Consider the following 17,131-nt stretch of genomic DNA (forward strand, 5'->3'; position numbering starts at 1 on the left):
TTCATCCTTTACTCATTCAGAACTCCTTCCACTTTTATCCAAAGTGAATAAATCTTTGTTCTGTAAGAATGATATTAGAAAATAAGTATTGTTTTATTAGTTTAGGGATAAGAAGTAAAGTGGCTGGCTTGAGAAAGAAGTGGAATTTGAAGCAGAGCTGAGAGAGCATGTTAATTTCATGTGACAGTTATAACCATTTTTCTGTGTCAATTACTCTCTGTGGCATTTGGGAGTTTCTCTCTGGCAGTTGGTAGAGACATACACTCAGAGATTCTCTCAGGACTGGAGGAGGTAACATCGTTGCCTCTATCTCTGTCTGAGGGAAAGATCTGAAAGAGCTCAGTGTTTTCCTTTCCCAACTTGGGAAATGCTATTGAATATCTATTGTGGTTTTATAGATTGTTTAACTCTGAGAAGACCAAAGAAAAACCTGGTCTTTGGTTTCAGACTCTGAGTCTGTTAAGACTGAGTCCTAACTTGATTCTTGTTGAGACTCAACCAGCTAGCCTTTGCTAATTTATAATTTGAAGGTGAAGTTAAGATTTATAAGGATAATAGTGGTAGTTTTTATTTAGATAGTATACATTTGGGTTAGTCAGATCAGGGAGGAGTAGTGTAGCCTGTGAAACACAGGTGAAACAGTTCCTTGAGGAACCTGGGAGTTTATTTGGGTGTATTTAGAATCCCTTAGAATTAGAAATTCTTTATTCATCCTTATATATTTCAATAAACATTTTATTTTTATAATAAGTCTCTTTAGCTTCCTTGAGCCTGGCCTTGAAAGGAAGTTCACATTTGAGCTTCACTTCATCACCGAGGATACTTTTGATTACATCTATCAAAAGTATCCAAACAGTTTTAAACCTATATTGGACCAGTTTTTCTGTCTATTTCGTGTAGCTCGCTATTATTTTTTATTTTTTTATTTTTACAGTTCTCTGGACATACACTTTTCTACTTTTCTTCAGACTATTCTTATATCTAGAATGCCTTCTTCCCTTTGCCTACTAATGTTTTGTCTATTGATTCTTATTCATCCTTTAGGATATGATTCAAATATTCTTTCTTCACTGACATTTCCCTTGAACCCTCCCAACATCCCCTTATGGTGGGTAAAAGATAAAAAGATTGAGGAAATAAAGGTTCAAGCTTCCAAGTATTTTGGCTTATTAAGGAATGCATGACAATTGCCTAGAAAATTGGAACCAGGTCTCTTCCTCAGCTAAGGGCTAGATCCCAAATTAAAGAGACAGACTTTCATGCATTAAAAACAATTAATTAAAGAAGACAAATTAATGAAAAGGGAACAATTAACCAGGAAACAATATTAAAAGTGTGTGAGTGGAAAAAGCCTTCAATAAAATACAACAGCTATTCCTATTAAAAACACTAGAGAGCATAGGAATAAAAGAACCTTACCTTAAAATAAGTAGTATTTACCAAAAATCATCAGCAGGTGTCATCTACAATGGGGATAAGTTAGAAGCCTGCCCAATAAGATCAGGAGTGAAGTAAGGATACCCATTTATCACAACTATTATTTAATATTGTACTAGAAATGTTAGCTTTAGCAATAAGAGAAGAAAAAGAAACTGAAGGGTTATAGTCTAGGTAGGCAATGATGGTATACTTAGAGAATCCTAGAGAATCAATTACAAAACTAGTTGAATAATTAATAACTTTAACAAAGTTGCAGGATACAAAAATAAATTCACATAAATCATTAGCATTTCTAGACTATTCCAACAAAGTCCAACAGCAAGAGTTAGAAAGAGGAATTCTATTTAAAATCACTAGAAATATAAAATACCTGGGAATCTATTTGCCAAGACAAATGCAGGAATTATATGAATACAACTACAAAACACTTTTCACACAAATAAAGTTAGAACAAAACTACTGGAAAAATATTAATTGCTCATGGGTAGGCGGGGCTAATATAAAAATGACAATCCTACATAAATTAATTTCCTTATTCAGTGCCATACCAATTAAACTACCAAAAAACTATTTTATAGAACTAGAAAAAATAATAACAAAATTCATCTGGGAAGAACAAAAGGTCAAGAATATCAAGACAACTAATGAAAAAAAATGTGAAGGATAGTGACCTAGACCAGATCTTAAACTGTACTATAAAGCAGTAATCATCAAAACACCTGGTGCTGACTAAGAAGTAGAAGGGTAGACCAATGGAATAGAATAGGGGTAAATGACCTCAGTAATCTAGTGTTTGATAAACTCAAAGCTCTCAACTTTGGAGATAATTCATTTTTTCCCAAAAATTGTTGGAAAAATTGGAAAACAGTATGGAAAAAATTAGGTATAGATCAATATTTCACACCCTACACCAAGATAAGATCAAAATGGGTATATGATTTAAACATAAAGAGTTATATTGGGGAAATATATAGTAGTTTATCTACTACTACCTATAGTAGTTTCCAGATCTTTGGAAAAGTGAAGAATTTAAGATCAAATAAGAGATAGAGTAGATTGATACAGAGTGAAATAAGCAGAACCAGAAGAACACTGTACACAGAAACAGCAATATTGTGGAACAAACAAATGTGATAGACTTAGCTATTATTGGCAATACAGAAGGACTGATGACAAAGAACGCTATCTACTTTCAGATAAAGAACCGTTCAAGTCAGAATGTAGATCAAAGCATACTATTTTTCACTTGTTTATTTGAGTTTATGTTTTGGTTTTATAAGATTATTCATTTATATTCATTTACAAAAATGAACAATATGTAAATATATTTTTGCATGATAACACAGGTATAACCCAGATCAAATCACCTGCCAGCACTGGGAGAGGGAAAGGAAGGGAGGCAGGAAGATAAGTTTGATCATTTAACTTGGGAAAACTTGTGTGAAAATTTGTTATTAAATGTAACTGGTAAAACAAACAAAAATAAGTAAATGAAAAAATAAAACGTGGTACTTGGGGGAAAAAAGACTATGTTTATTTGTGTGTGTGTGTGTGTGTGTGTGTGTGTGTGTGTGTGTGTGTTTTAAACCCTTACTTTCTGTCCTTGTAACAAATTTAAGACAGAAGGGCAAGGGTCAGCCCCAAGGGGGTCAAGTAATTTGCTCAGAATCACACAGCTAGTAAGTGTATGAGGTCAAATTTGAACCCAAGTCCTCCCTCTTCCAGGTCTGGCACTCTATCCATTAGGCCACTTAGCTACCTCATAGATGTATAATTATGAGAAATTTTCTTGCATCAATCTCTGGATCTAACCAGGTTTATAGTCAGTGTAACCCCCAAGTCCTTAGTTAAAGATCTCTAAAGTATAGGTAGAGGTGGTCCAGTTTCCCAGACATTGCAGGGTTAGATTCAAACAATACAATAAGGTTTTCTCCCAATTTCTACAATTGAATAGTTTTCTTAGAAGACAGAAGTTGAACTAGACCCATAATTGAATAGAAAGGGAACTCGGCTAGCTCCAGAGCTGTTACAAGATGGAGTTACTGTTACCACTTGTTGCTTCAATCTTCTCAATCCCCAGACCCCTAAGAATTTTGTTTTTAACCTTTGGAGTACTTTTCATGCAATATTGTATATCTTACCCTGCCATGATTTTTCCACTAATACACCTGAGTCTCCTTAAGGATGAGGACTAGTATTTAATCTAAACTTTGTATCTTCCTCAGCACCAAGGACAATGCTCTCTACTCAGAAGGGATTTAATAAATATTTATTTTATTTGTTATATGATGTACTCATGGTAATCAGTGTCTTAAAATATTATTAAAAACAAACAATTGTTCAGTTTTTTAAAGTGTATATATAAGAATTATTTGTTTTGATAACATCATATAACCAGCAAGAAGATATAACCTTAATCTTTCTCCTTTGTTTTCCTACACAGATTTATATTATTAGAACTCATCTACAGTGTACACGCCTTAAGTTTCCATTATTCTCCTGAGAATCTTCTCCTCCTATCATAGTTTGTATAGCTAATCTCTTCAAAAATGGCTTCCAGGTATTGCTCTGTTTATAAAGGATGAATCTGGACCCTAAATCTAACACCCAAACCATATGAAGAATCTAGGTTCAAATCTTGCTTCTCATACTTTCTACCTTTGTGATTTTTGGCAAGTGACCTAACCTTCCTAGATCTGTGTCCTCATGTGTAAAATGAAGGGATTGGACTTTATGGTCTCTGAGATCTCTTCTAGCTCTACGTACATAGATGATGCTAAGAGCTCCTTTTTTTTTTTTTTAAAGGTTGGATGATGGCTTACAACCTAGGTAGGCAGCAGTCTGCAAAGATTAGCATGCCTAGACTAAAACTGAAAAGAGCTTAGGAGTTTTCTCATCAACATACTCTCCAATGATACAGATGGCCACTCAGCAATACTGTCCATCCTGTGGGTTTCTTGTCTGTGTCCTTCCACAAACTTATCACAAGGGGTCCACTCAACATATCTGACAGCTTCCTTGATTTCTCTTGACATGATAAAAATGCCAGAAGAGTACCCGGGTTTTCCATCACCCCTGGTTCACGCCATGTCCATCTTCTTTTCCAAGCCTATGTTTCCTTGAAATCTTTTATTTTAATTCAAATTTCCTCATTGTTTTTATGTTTCAGACTATTCATGTTACCATCATTTTCCAGTAAAACATAGCTAGGGTCCTCTGATTAACTGTCATTTATAAGCGGATTATAACTACTTATAGAGATTAATACAACAGCTATCTTTTATACATATAAATAACATACATATTTCATATATAAAATAAACATCCAAGTAGTTTGCAGTGCACTTTACAAACATTATTTTATCTGATGCTCAAAATAACCTTGCAGGATGAGTATTATAAGCATTATTAGGCTTTTAAAGATGAGGAAACTGATGTTAAAAGGAGTATTCGAACCCAAGTCTTCCTGATCCCAAGCCCAGCACCCTTTGGATTACACACAATGTTGCCTCAGCAGTAGGAAAATAAACTCCATACTATAAAAAAGAGGAACTCTATAAACAATTGGGAAACTATAAAAAGTCTCTTGGGATGATGTCCTGGGGAGAATGGCTGAACTTGGAGTCTTCAGTTCCAATCTCAATTCTGCAATATACTGTCTGAATTACTCTGAGAAGGAGTTAGATGAGGAAGGAAGGGGGGAAAAATAAATTTTTTTGAGCACCTACTATGTGCCAGCGCACCGGCACATAGTAGGTGCTCAAAAAAATTATACTCTCTCGTTTGATCCTTACAACAACTCTGGGAAGTAGATGCTATTATGATCCCTATGTTACAGCTGAGGAAATGGAGGCAAAAGGAGAGACTAGATGATCTTTAAGATCCCTATGACCGTATGATCTTTTTGGTTGTTCACCTATATTCGTACTTAATATTAAGATGAGACTTGTAAACATAGGGACCTTGCTTCTTTAAATCCACTAAGAAGGAAAGAACTTTCCATTCTGTTATTTGAGAGAAAGCAGAGGGTAATTTGGGCAGCTAGGTGGCACAGTGGTTACAGTACTGGGGCTGGAGTCAGGAAGGCTTAAGTTCAAATCCCGCCTCAGATATTAGCTGGACAAGTCACTTATAGCCCTGTTTGCCTCAGTTTCCTCATTTGTTGAATGAGCTGGAGAAGGAAAAGGCAAACCACTCTAGTATCTTTGCTGAGAAAATCTCAAATGGGGTCCCATTGAGTTGGACATGACTGAAAAACAACGATAACATCATCAAAGTATATAATTTGGAAAGCAGGTGGAAAGGGGCAGAGAAATACTGGTGAGCAAGAACAAGGCTCATCTGGCCTCTTGACTGGGCAATGCCAAAGCTGCAATTCCAAGACTGGCCAAAATGAAACTGGCTCCCAGAAATCAATTTTCCAGGTTGTTCCAAATAAGTCTTTAACTATTGGGGGGGAGGGGAGAACAGGAATTTGAGATAATGGAAGTGAAGGTACAAGAACATGGAGCCCAACTACAGGTAAGACATGCAAATAGGTGTGTTGCCTTTGAATTAAGGATTGCAGCAGTTTTTAATAATAGGACTGCAAGAAGGCAACCCAGCTCTTGACTTGGCCCATTTGAGCATTCATCTAGCTAGCATGGGTGCCCAGGGTTTTTCACTGCAGCAAAGAAGGCTCCTGGGGCTATTAGGGATCTTAAAGGTCGTATAACTCAATACTGCTGCAGTGGAAAGAGGGCTTGAGCTGCAGTCACTGGATCTGAATTTGAATCCTGCCTGGGCCACTGAGTATCTGAGGGACCTTGGGTAAGTCAAGCAAAGCTATCTGGGCCTTAGATTTCTCGCCAGTAAGGGTGGAGGACTAGGCAGGCTCCCTTCCAGATAAATATATATCCTAGGTGGATGAGTCTAACTCTAGACCTCAGTTTCCCCATCTGAAAAATGAATGAATTGGACGAGATCATCGATTCTTAAAATCAATTCAAGCTCTAAATCTAGGATCACACATTCTACAGATGAGGAAACTGAGGCATCCAGGAGAGAAGTCAAACAAAGGGGAGATGGAAGGAGAAAGGAAACAGCCCTTACCGAGTCCCACCAACCCGAAATACTCCTCAGAGGTGGGAGTGGTCGAGGGGGATGTCTGGTGGGGCTTCAGGATGTCATCTCTTACTGAACAGGGGTGTCGCCCGTCACGGGAGGGCAGTCACTGGCCACCGCCTTGGGTTGGTTTCTAACGTGCCCGCGGGGAGAGGAGACGACAGTCAAGGTGAAGTGTGAGTGGGTGGGTGGGTACCTGTGGAGGCCTTGCCACGCTGAAAAGCACCGGGCGAGCATGAGGAGGGCGGAGGAGCCGTTGGGTGATCTGGGTGACCCCGGGGATCGCGGTGGCTTCGGACACTTCCTCCAGTTGCTGCTCCCTCTGTCGCCGCTCGAGGGGGAGGGGGGCGTGGGTGGACGGACGCCCTGCAAAGCCTGGCAGCGAGAGCCCGGGCAGCCACGGCGGCTCCACCCACGTGTGACAGCCCCACGCCGGCGCCCACTTCCGCCCGCGGTCCCGAGCGCGTTCGCGCCCAGTGCCCGCGCCAGGAGGAGAGACTCGGGAGCGCGGGCGACGGCGGCAACAGCGGCGGCAGCTGCGGGAGGAAGGGGGCGGGCGCCCCGGGAGGGGAGGGGGCGAGCGAGGCTGCAAAGTTTGTGCAGGCGGGGCTGGCTGGGGAGGCGGAGGACGGCGTCGGGTCGGGTGGAGCAGCAGGAGACGCGCTCCTGTCGTCGCTGCCCGCGGTCCTCTCGCACCCGCGGTCCTGTAGCTGCATCCTCGCTGCTCATCCTTCTCACAGGGTAAGGAGACTTCTGCTGGAGGAGGTTCCCCTCCCAGGGCGCCCCCCCCCACCGCCCCAATTAGGAGCAACCCCCCGAGATCCTGCATGAGTGGGGTATGCTGCAAACTCAGCCCCCACCCCAAATGCTCCAGGTCATGGAGCACAGGGAGATGCCGTGGGGTGCAGGAAGAGAAAGAAGGTGTTGCTGTTGTTATTTGGGGGTTTGGGTGGGTTTCGATGCAGTGCAGAAAGGTGAGGGTATAAAACGGAGCATCCTTCCTCCTCCTCCATTTCCCCCTCTTTTCTCTTCCCTTTCCCCCTCCTCCTCCTCCCTTTTTCCTTCCCCATCTCCTCCTCCCTTTTTCTCCTGCTCCACCCCCTCCCCCAAAGAGGAGGAGGACTAGAGGTACTAGGGAAAAGGGGTGCTGGGAATGTGGGTGGCGTTATGAGAACCTGCAGCCCCAGGGCCTGAACACTGGGTTCATGCTCCACTCCTACCCCACCCCCTACTCCACTTTATTTTCTGAGAATATTAAATAAATGAATGAAGAAGGGGGGAAAGAAAGCAAAGAAAGCCAGCAGCAGGTACCACACCCTGGCTTTGAATTAGGCAAACCAGAGAGCCAAATGAAGGAGTGTTGGGGAAATTAGAAACCATAAATGGCCATCAGCCACCGTTTGGATGTTTTTCAGGGTTTTGCGATAAAGAAGGGTCCACAAATGAACGTTCTTAGGAGTTTTAAGCCCCATCAGATAAAGTTATGTAAATTACAATATTGTATTGTATTAGGGAATGTTTATAGCATACTTTGATAAATTTGTATGATTGCATAATTAATTACATGTGTACAATTTAAAAGATATATGCTATTGTATTATTATATGTTTATAACATATACATACATACATTATTTTCATTCATTACTGTCCCATACAAGTTCCTTAGGCAGAAACTATTAGAACCGAAAAGAGATTCCTCACCAACCCTAAATGATAGTGCATTTAAGTACTGTGCCATTTTTATTCAATTTGCTCTTTGAGACCTAAGAAAGTCGATTCACCTTAAAGTTATAATTCTTGCAATCGAGGGGGATGACCTGAAGTTAGTACACTACTATTTTTCAAGAGTAGAGTTCAGTTTACTATGTTTTTGTTCTTTGTAAGGACAAAGTGGTTAAATAGTCCTTGAGGCAGTGATTGATAAAGAAAATGTTTTTAAAAATTTTATATACTATACACAGGTCTTTATTGAACCTGTCAGTTACAATGTAAATTTAGCATGCTCTCTTTTAGAGAAAATTTCTACTCACATAAAACTCTGTTGCCCAATATGATGCTACTGTATTTAAAGGGAAAATCATTAATTATTCTTAATTCTTATTCTTTGAATTCACTTGGCTTACAAAAAATTTTATATTGATTTTAAAAAAGTTATAACCCTTATTTTCTCTCTTAACAACTCTTAAGACAGAAAGACAAGGGCTAGGCAATTGGAGTTAAGTGACTTACCCAAGGTCACACAGCTAGCAAATGCCTGAGGTCAGATTTAAACCCAGGTCCTCCTACCTCCAGATGTGGTGCTTTATCCACTCTGCCACTTAGCTACCTCCATGTTGATTTTTAAGGTGTAATTTTGTAACTTAATTTGTAAAGCCTCTGTCATGTAACAATTGTTTGATCCTGTGTAAGTCACTTAATCTGCCAGTGCTCCTGGCAGTTTTCTAAGACTTCAAGTTTCAGAGCAGTTGCCTTTCAGCTTTGATAGAAGGTGTTTTCTCACCAGGAGTTCTCTGTATTAATGAAATCATAGGTCTGGCCCCAAATAATTTAATTTGTAAGTTTTATATATCTCATTCTTAGCAAACTATCTCAGTAAACTTAATATTTCTCATTCTTTTATGTAGGGAACCATTCTCTAAGCTTGCAGAATGTCATCCATCAAGCATCTCGTCTATGCAGTTATCCATTTCTTGCGGGAACAAAGCCAGATAGATACTTACACTTCAGATGAGCAAGAAAGCTTGGAAGGTAATGTTACTAGCCAACTAGGCATTGTTTTTTTAATGTTAGTTTTTATGAATTAGCTACGTGGTTCAGTACTGGAACAGTAGTCATAAAGGCTTGAGTTCAAATCCCTTCTCAGATACTTGTTAGCTGATTGAGTGACCCTGATTGAGTCACTTAATTCCTCTCAGTATTAGTTTCCCCATCTATAAAATGGGAGCAATAATAGCACCTACTTCACAGGGTTGTTGTGAGGATCAGATAAGAAGAACATAGAAGTCATTTTACAAACTATAAAACTCTGTATAAATGTAAGTTATTACTTTCATCATAAATCTCCCTTAGAGCCCTTCTTTATTGCCTTACTGTGATTGATATTAAGGAGACCCTGGATTTTCAGAGGTGGGTTTAGAGGAATGAAGCTCTATGACATCCTACCAGATGGAAAGGCTTCAAGTGTAGTCTTTCTGTCCTTGGGGATCAGCCTAGCTAAGTTCACAGAGACTCCAAGTAGACTTCAGGATGAAGAATTTTTTTTTTTTGGATGGGTATTGTATACAACTTTTGAAAGAAATAAACCAAGTCAAAGGGAATGATTCTGTGCATCAGTTAAGAGAAACTAATGAAACCACATCTCATTGTAAGTGTGGTCATAAACAATCCAGAGTTATTTTTTTAAGCACCTGCTACGGTTGTAGGCACTGGGTTAGGTGCTAGGGAAGTGAAGATAAAGGTGAAAATTTTCTGCCCTCAAGGGCCTCATATTTTATTTGGGGAGACACATATATGCATACAAATATATAGAAAATAAATGAAAAATCATTACCAGTTAGAAGGTCAAGAAAGATCTCATGACATGAGCTTTTAAGCAAATGAGGGATTCCATAAATCAGAGGTAAGAATATATTCCAGTCATGGGGGTGAAGGTGGGTATAACTTATGTTGCAAAGATATAGAGGCAGATTAGAGTGTTATCAGTAAGGAAGAGCCAGAAGGCCTGTTGCAATGAACTAGGTAGTGCATAAAGAGAATAATGTACAATAAGACTGGGAAGGTGGACTGGAGCCAAGTTGTACAAAGTGTTAAATGCCAAAAAGAAGAATTTGTATTTGATCCTTGAGATAATAGGGACCCTCGGGACTAAATGGAGCAGGGGAGTAGCAGGAAGAGACCTGAACTTTAGGACTATCACTGTGGCACCCGTATATGTGTTGGATGGTTTGGGGGTGAAGCAGCAAAGGCAGTTAAGAAGCTTTTGCAATTCAGGTAAGAGTTGATGAAGGCCTGAAATATGATGGCCTCCAAACAAGTAGAGAGAAAGGAATCGACACAAAATATGTGGATATAAATCCACAAGACTTGGGAATAACTGAATGTATTGAGTGAGGGAAAATGAAGAGTCAAGGATGATGGAGCACTCAACAAAAATCAGTTTGAAGATTAAAAGTGCTTAATGAATTCTTTTGAATGATGCAACATTCTATTTATAATGTCCCTTAAGCAAGTCATGACATGAGATTGGATCTTAGTAGAGACTAGATATATAGAACTTGTTATCATATGCACAAATATGATAAATAAACTCTTGATAGTTGATGAGATTGCCAAGAGTATAGAAAAAGATGAGAAGATGACCTAGGATACAACTGCTGGGCACAGCAGAGGCTAGGAGAGAGAATATGATTGCTGATCCATCAAAATGAGCCTGAGACAGAACTGTCAGACAGTTAAGAGGAAAACTCACCAGGGAAAGCAGTGGTTAATGGTGTCATATGCTGCAGAGAGACCACGAAGGATAAAGATTGAATAAAAAGGCATCTGATCCAACACTCAATAGATCACTGGTAACTTTGAAGAGAGCTACTTCTTGTGTTTTAAGATAAAATCAGAATACTTTGTTGACCTTTCAGGAAGAGATGCTGTGATAGAAGAAGACATTGTAACCATTCCAACAGTTTTTCTAAGACTTTTTTTGTGTTTGTTTTTTATTAATTAAAAAATATCATCCTGTTTGTAACTGATTATATTGACAAAGATTCTTAGAAAAGTAGCTGGATAAAGAAAATAATAGCATTGAAGAGCCTAATCATTGTACCACTGGTGAATGGCTCTGAGAGGATGATGTGTGTCTGGGAGCTGCTTATCTTGAAGAGAAAGATGTTGCTCACCAAAACATTGAAGCATTTTGGTCCTTATATAAGCCTTTTTAGTTAGATGATCTTCAGTCACAGAGAATGTCACTGTCATGTGCTTTCTTGAGTTTATGTTCCTTCATAATAAAAGGCAAGTTAAAAATAGTCATAGCAGCAGTAGAATTCACCAGATGGGTTTGTGGTGGTTCACTGAGCCTCTCTTCCTTGTGGCTTGAAAGATTTAATTACTGCAGTGAGGCAGTGCATTGGGGAAAATGTAATGAATGGTGGTCTGATCATCATTTCCTTTTTTGAAGCTGTGATTCCTCACAAGGCACAGCTCTCACATTGGACACCCTTGTGGATATGCTTTTAGGAGGAAAGGATGAAAAGTGGGTCTTTGTTTGAAATGTACTTGTCTCTGGTGATGGGGGAGTTCCTTTTCAGGGCTGTCATGACTAGCAGTTGACATATGGCCAGAAGGCTGGAGAATATTGCTATCAGCCCCACTTTATAATGAAATTGCTCGTGATTATTGACATTCTGACCAGTGGAAGATGAAGGTGATAGAGTTTGGGTCATTGTATTACAAATGGATGAGGGAAATCAATCTAACAGAGAGATTTGTTTTATAACATAAAGAGAATATGTGCTTTTTGAAGGAGTATTGAGCTCTTCTTTTCGCCAAAATGTTTAGTCCTATTTTTAGTGTTATATGCAGCCCAAAATATGGTGCCTCCGGCTTTCTGACACGACATTCAGAAATGTTGCCAGCCTATTTGTGTGACTGCCCCCCCCCCACTTTTTTTTAGCTCTTTGAGTCTAATCTAATTAAACATGAAAATAATAGTGGAGGTTTAAGTCCTGGAATGGGCCCAATCATATATGTAACTCACTGTGTGACTTTGAGCCTATATTTAACTTTTTTTGTGCCTGTTTCTCTATATGAAAAAGGGAAATAATATGTGTTCTACCTGCTTCATGGAGGCGTTTTAAGAATCAACTGAGATAATGTATATTAATATATTTTTGAAAAGTAGGCACTTTTCTATAAACATTGTGGATTTGGGGTTCAGATATGAGATTGCATCTGTGTGGGACACTTCTTGTGTGGAAACTTCTTCTGCTGACCATATTGGTTACTTATCTATAACTTAGTCCAGGGGCATTAAGTGGTTGAGTGGCTAGCCCTTATTTTCAGAGGCAGGCCTTAAAACTGGGTCTTTCTGTTTCAAAGGCTAGCCGTCTATCCACTAGACTACCCTTCCTCTCTTGGGAAATTTTTATTTAAAAAAGAAAGGATATTTATTTTATTTTCATGAAAAACTACCTTCTCTTCCTCATCCTCCTCCCCAATTCCCCATTGAGAAAGGGGATGGGGAGCCCTGCTACAAACATGTATAAAACAAATACATTTTTATATTGGTCATGTTAAAAAAAACCTCAATTTGCAGAATGAGCCTATTTCCTCTATCAGGAGGTGAGTAGCATGTTTCATCATAAGTGTCCTGGAATTGTGAATGGTCATTGTGTTTGATTAGAGGTCCCAGATATTTCAAAGATATTTGTTTTTACTCTATTGTTGTCACCGTATCCATTTTCCTCCTTGTTCTGTACATTTCACCCTGTATCAGTTCAAAAAAGTCTTCTCTGAAACTATCCCTTTCATCTTTTCTTATAAAATGATATTATTATCATTGAGGAAGAAATAGTCACCTCTCTTTTGGGCTACAAATAAGTCTGTTTTCTCTTTTCAGATGTCTATCAGATTTAATCTTTTATTAATTTTAGATTAAAAAATAAATAAGACAGATGTTTTATTAGTATTTTCCAATATAATTCAATAGACATTAAGCATCCAATATAGGGAGAGAGAACTGTGCTTCACACTGGATGTACAAACAGATAAAAATAAATCTCCTGTTTTCAGATTAAGCTAATCTCGTGGTGGGGCTAGGACATGCATACAAATAATTATAATATAAAGTAAATACATAAGAAAGATGCAAATAAAATGTTATATGATGTCAGAATAGGGAAAAGTTATTGCCAACTGGAATATACAAGGAAGACTTCATGGAAGAAGTATCATTTGAGTTGGATTCTAAAGCTTGAATAACAATTCAATAGGTTGAAGGGTAAGAAAAGGTTTTATTATGATTTATTCAAACAACTTCTCCAGGAAGACATTGAATATTTTCCCATTTTAAAGATGAAAAACAAATAACTTGACAAAAACCACATATTCTATCTAGTATTTGGCAGAGAATAATGATTCATGTATATAAAGAGTATGTAAGAGTATTTTAAAAAAGAATCCTTACCTTCTATTTTAGAACCAATACTGCGTATTGGTTCCAAGACAGAAGAGCGGTAAGGTCTAGGCAATGGAGGGGTTAAGTGACTTGCCCAGGGTCACACAGAAAGGAAGTGTCTGAAGTCAGATTTGAAGCCAAGACCTTCCATCTTTAGCCCTAGCTCTTAATCCATGGAGCAACCTAGTTGTTCCTGCAAAGTTCTTTCTTTACAATAACCCTGTGGCATAGTCAGGCAAATATTATCCCTTTTAAAAGATGAATAAATAAAAGTTTAATTGCCTGGTCCACAGTCACACAGTGAATAAGTGGTAGAATTAGAAATTGAACCCTAGTCCAATGTTCTTATTAATAGTATAATGTTGGAGTTCCAAGGGTATGTGGTTTGACCCACCAAAGAGTGCCTGTTTGTTATGACATGCTAGTTTTTATTATCATTATTATTACAGATTGCCTTCTCATTTAAATAATTCAATATTAACATATTTATTATTTACCTTTCTCTAAGACCTTTAACACCTTTTCCTTGTAAAAATAATTTCCTCTGTATTAGTTCAATTCAACAAAAAACTCTTTTAGCAATTCTGACTAACCTAAAATCTGGACATTTTGGAAACGTAGAGGTTGCTTCCTTAAATAGAATTTGGATTCTATTTTTAAAAACAAAAACAAACAAAATAACACCCTACTTTTAGGTGTGTTCATATGGATATAGCATTCTACAGATCTGCTCTTTGGTGTTATCAGCAGGAACTGAGTAGTTAAATTTTGCAAATCTGGTCTTTAAAATTCCCAGGAAAGGAGACCTTGGAAGGTCAACCAGATCTATTGCTTCCTTTTTTTATGGAAATTCATGAATAGGGTGGTATCAGTTTAAAAGAAAAGGGTGGATATGAGAAACATTCAAAGGAATAATTGAAGGAGTCTCTATTGATTGAATATAGCAGACAGACAGCAGAGTGTAGTGGAAAAAACCCTGGACTTAGCATCAGACAACTTAAATTTAAAAAAAGATTTATTTTTTATGTTTATTTTTTAATTATTTATTATTAAAAATATTGAGTTCCAAATTCTCTCTTGTCTCAACTCCACACTCCTGAGAGGACAAGCTCTATTTCAAATATTCATATGAAAGCATGGAAAAATATTTCTACATTAAAAATATTGCTAAAAATGCAAGAAAAATAAGGAAAGTGAGTACATTTTATTTCCATTTGCAGTCAGAGTTCATCAGTTCTTTCTCTGGAGGTGGATAGCATTTTTTATCATGAGTCCTTTGGAATTGTCCTGGATCATTATATTGATCAGATTAGCCAAGTCTTTCACAGTTGATCATCATTACAATATAACTGTTACAGTGTACGAAGATCTGATGCTGCTTAGCTTGCTTTCCATGAGTTCATATAGGTCTTGTCACATTTTCCTGAGGCCCACCTCCTCTTATAGCACAATAGTACTCCATCATCATCAAATGCCACAGCTTGGTTAGCTATTCCCCAATTGCTGGACATCCTCTCAATTTCCAATTCTTTGTTACTACAAAAAGAGCTGCTTTAAATATTTTTATACAGATGGGTCCTTTTCCTTCCATCTCTTTGGAGTACAGACTTAGTGGGAGTATCCCTGGGCCAAGGGGTTATACACATTTGCTCTTTTGAGCATAGTTCCAAATTGTTCTTTTTTAACTCCACCAACAGTTCATTATTGTATCTGTTTTTTCTCATTCCCTCCATCATTTGTCATTTCTGATAGGTATGAGGTAGTACTTCAGAGTTGTTTTAATTTTCATTTCTCTAATCAATAGTATTCAGAGCATGTTTTTGTATAACTGTAATTAGCTTTCATTTCTTCTGAAAATTGCCTATTCATATCCTTTGGTCATTTATCAATTGAAGAACGGGTCTTATTTTTATAAATTTGACTCAGTTCTCTATATATTTGAGAAATGAGGCCTTTATCAGAGAAACTTGCTGTAATTGTTAAAAATTTTCATGGTCTGTGGTACCTTTTAGCAAAATGTAATTTCCTTGATTATTTCTTTTAATTAAGTCTACTTTTGCTTTTGTTTTGTCTGGGATAATGGTTGCTACCCCTGCTTTCTTTATATCAGCTGAAGCACAATAGATTCTGCTCCAGCTCCATATTTAACCCTATGTGTATATTTTTCAAGTATGTCACTTGTAAATGACATATTGTTTGATTCTAATTTCTGATTCTACTCTTTGCTTCTGTTTTATGGGTGAGCTCATCCTTTTTGCTTTTTCAGTTATGATTACTATGTATTTCACTCCATCCTATTTTTTTCTATTTATCCTTCTCTTTCTCTTTTTATCATGTCTCTCCTCAAAAGTCTGCTTTGCTTCTGATCACCATCTCTCTTATTTTGCTCTCCCTTTCTATCATTCCCACCTTTCTCTTATGCCCTTCCCTTCCTATTTCCTGGCTGATTATGACAAATTTCTATGCCCAACTGAGTGTGTAGATATATATATATATTTTTTTTCCCTCCTTGAGCCAATTCTGATGAGAGTGACGCTCAAGCATTGCCCCTACTCCCACTTTCTCCATTCCACCTGTCTCTTCTCCTAGAATATCCTTCTTAATCACAATTTCATTTTTTTAGATCATTCCAACATAACATAATCAACTCATACCCATGCCCTTTGCCTATGTAGACAACTTCTAACTACACTAATAATGATATACTTTTTAGTAATTACATGTATCATCTTCCCATATGGCAGTGTAAAAAGTTTAACTTTATTGAATTCTTTATGATTTCTCTTTCATGTTTATCTTTTTATGCTTCTTTTGAGTGTTGTGTTTGAAAGTCAAACTTTTAGCTCTGATCTTTCCATCAGGAATATTTGAAAATTTCTTAGTTACTTAAATACCCATTTTTATTATCCAGAAGAATTAATAGTCATTTTTCCTGGGTAGGTTATTCTTGGTTGTGATGCTAGCTAACTCCTTTACCTTCTGGAATATCATATTCCAAGCCCTCCATTCCTTTAATGTGAAAGCTGCTAAATCTTGTGTTGTAGTGTAAAGATAATTTTAGGGTTGTGACTTAAAATCTAGATTTAATTGGTCACCAAGGGAAATCTCAAATAAAATACCCAAGTCAATCTGGAAATTTATGGTAATTTAATTAATTGAGAGGGAAGGAATTTAAGGAGAAGGAGCGAAGAGGGTATAGGATTTCTCCTGCCTGGCCTGTGCCAGGGTGAGTTTAAAATCCCCACCCCTAGGTCTCTGAAGAAGATGAGAGGCTTCTAAGAGGATAAAGTTGGAAAGTAAAGGAGGAAAACTCAGCCATAAACTCACCACCAAACCAGACAATAACTTGTAGCCACGCTAAGATGCTGAAAGGCCCAGCATGCTGCCACCAGTCAACTCTCTGTCGCCAGAAAGG

The 17,131-nt window shown here is 37.9% G+C and overlaps 2 protein-coding genes across 5 annotated transcripts in view; one reads left to right on the top strand and one right to left on the bottom strand.

The window, feature by feature from the left end:
* Positions 1-7,584, bottom strand: part of NLN (neurolysin) — a 146,011-nt gene extending 138,427 nt beyond the window's left edge. The window contains exon 1 of one of the 3 annotated variants that reach the window (XM_056824852.1): positions 6,740-7,584. In XM_056824852.1, the coding sequence (XP_056680830.1) occupies positions 6,740-7,272 (533 nt within the window). In that variant the 5' untranslated portion in view covers positions 7,273-7,584. The other 2 variants (XM_056824853.1, XM_056824855.1) reach the window with 2 other exon arrangements.
* The window catches only part of SGTB (small glutamine rich tetratricopeptide repeat co-chaperone beta), a 79,707-nt gene continuing 69,610 nt past the window's right edge, over positions 7,035-17,131 (top strand). Inside the window, exons 1-2 of one of the 2 annotated variants that reach the window (XR_008917941.1) lie at positions 7,035-7,284; positions 9,170-9,293. Coding sequence is in view for 1 of the 2 variants with exons in the window: in XM_056824859.1 (XP_056680837.1) it covers positions 9,194-9,293 (100 nt within the window). In the remaining variant the exon portion in view is untranslated. The remainder of the gene's footprint in view (positions 7,285-9,169; positions 9,294-17,131) is intronic. The other variant, XM_056824859.1, reaches the window with a different exon arrangement.

This window comes from Monodelphis domestica, chromosome 3, assembly GCF_027887165.1.
Source record: "Monodelphis domestica isolate mMonDom1 chromosome 3, mMonDom1.pri, whole genome shotgun sequence".
Taxonomy (NCBI): domain Eukaryota; kingdom Metazoa; phylum Chordata; class Mammalia; order Didelphimorphia; family Didelphidae; genus Monodelphis; species Monodelphis domestica.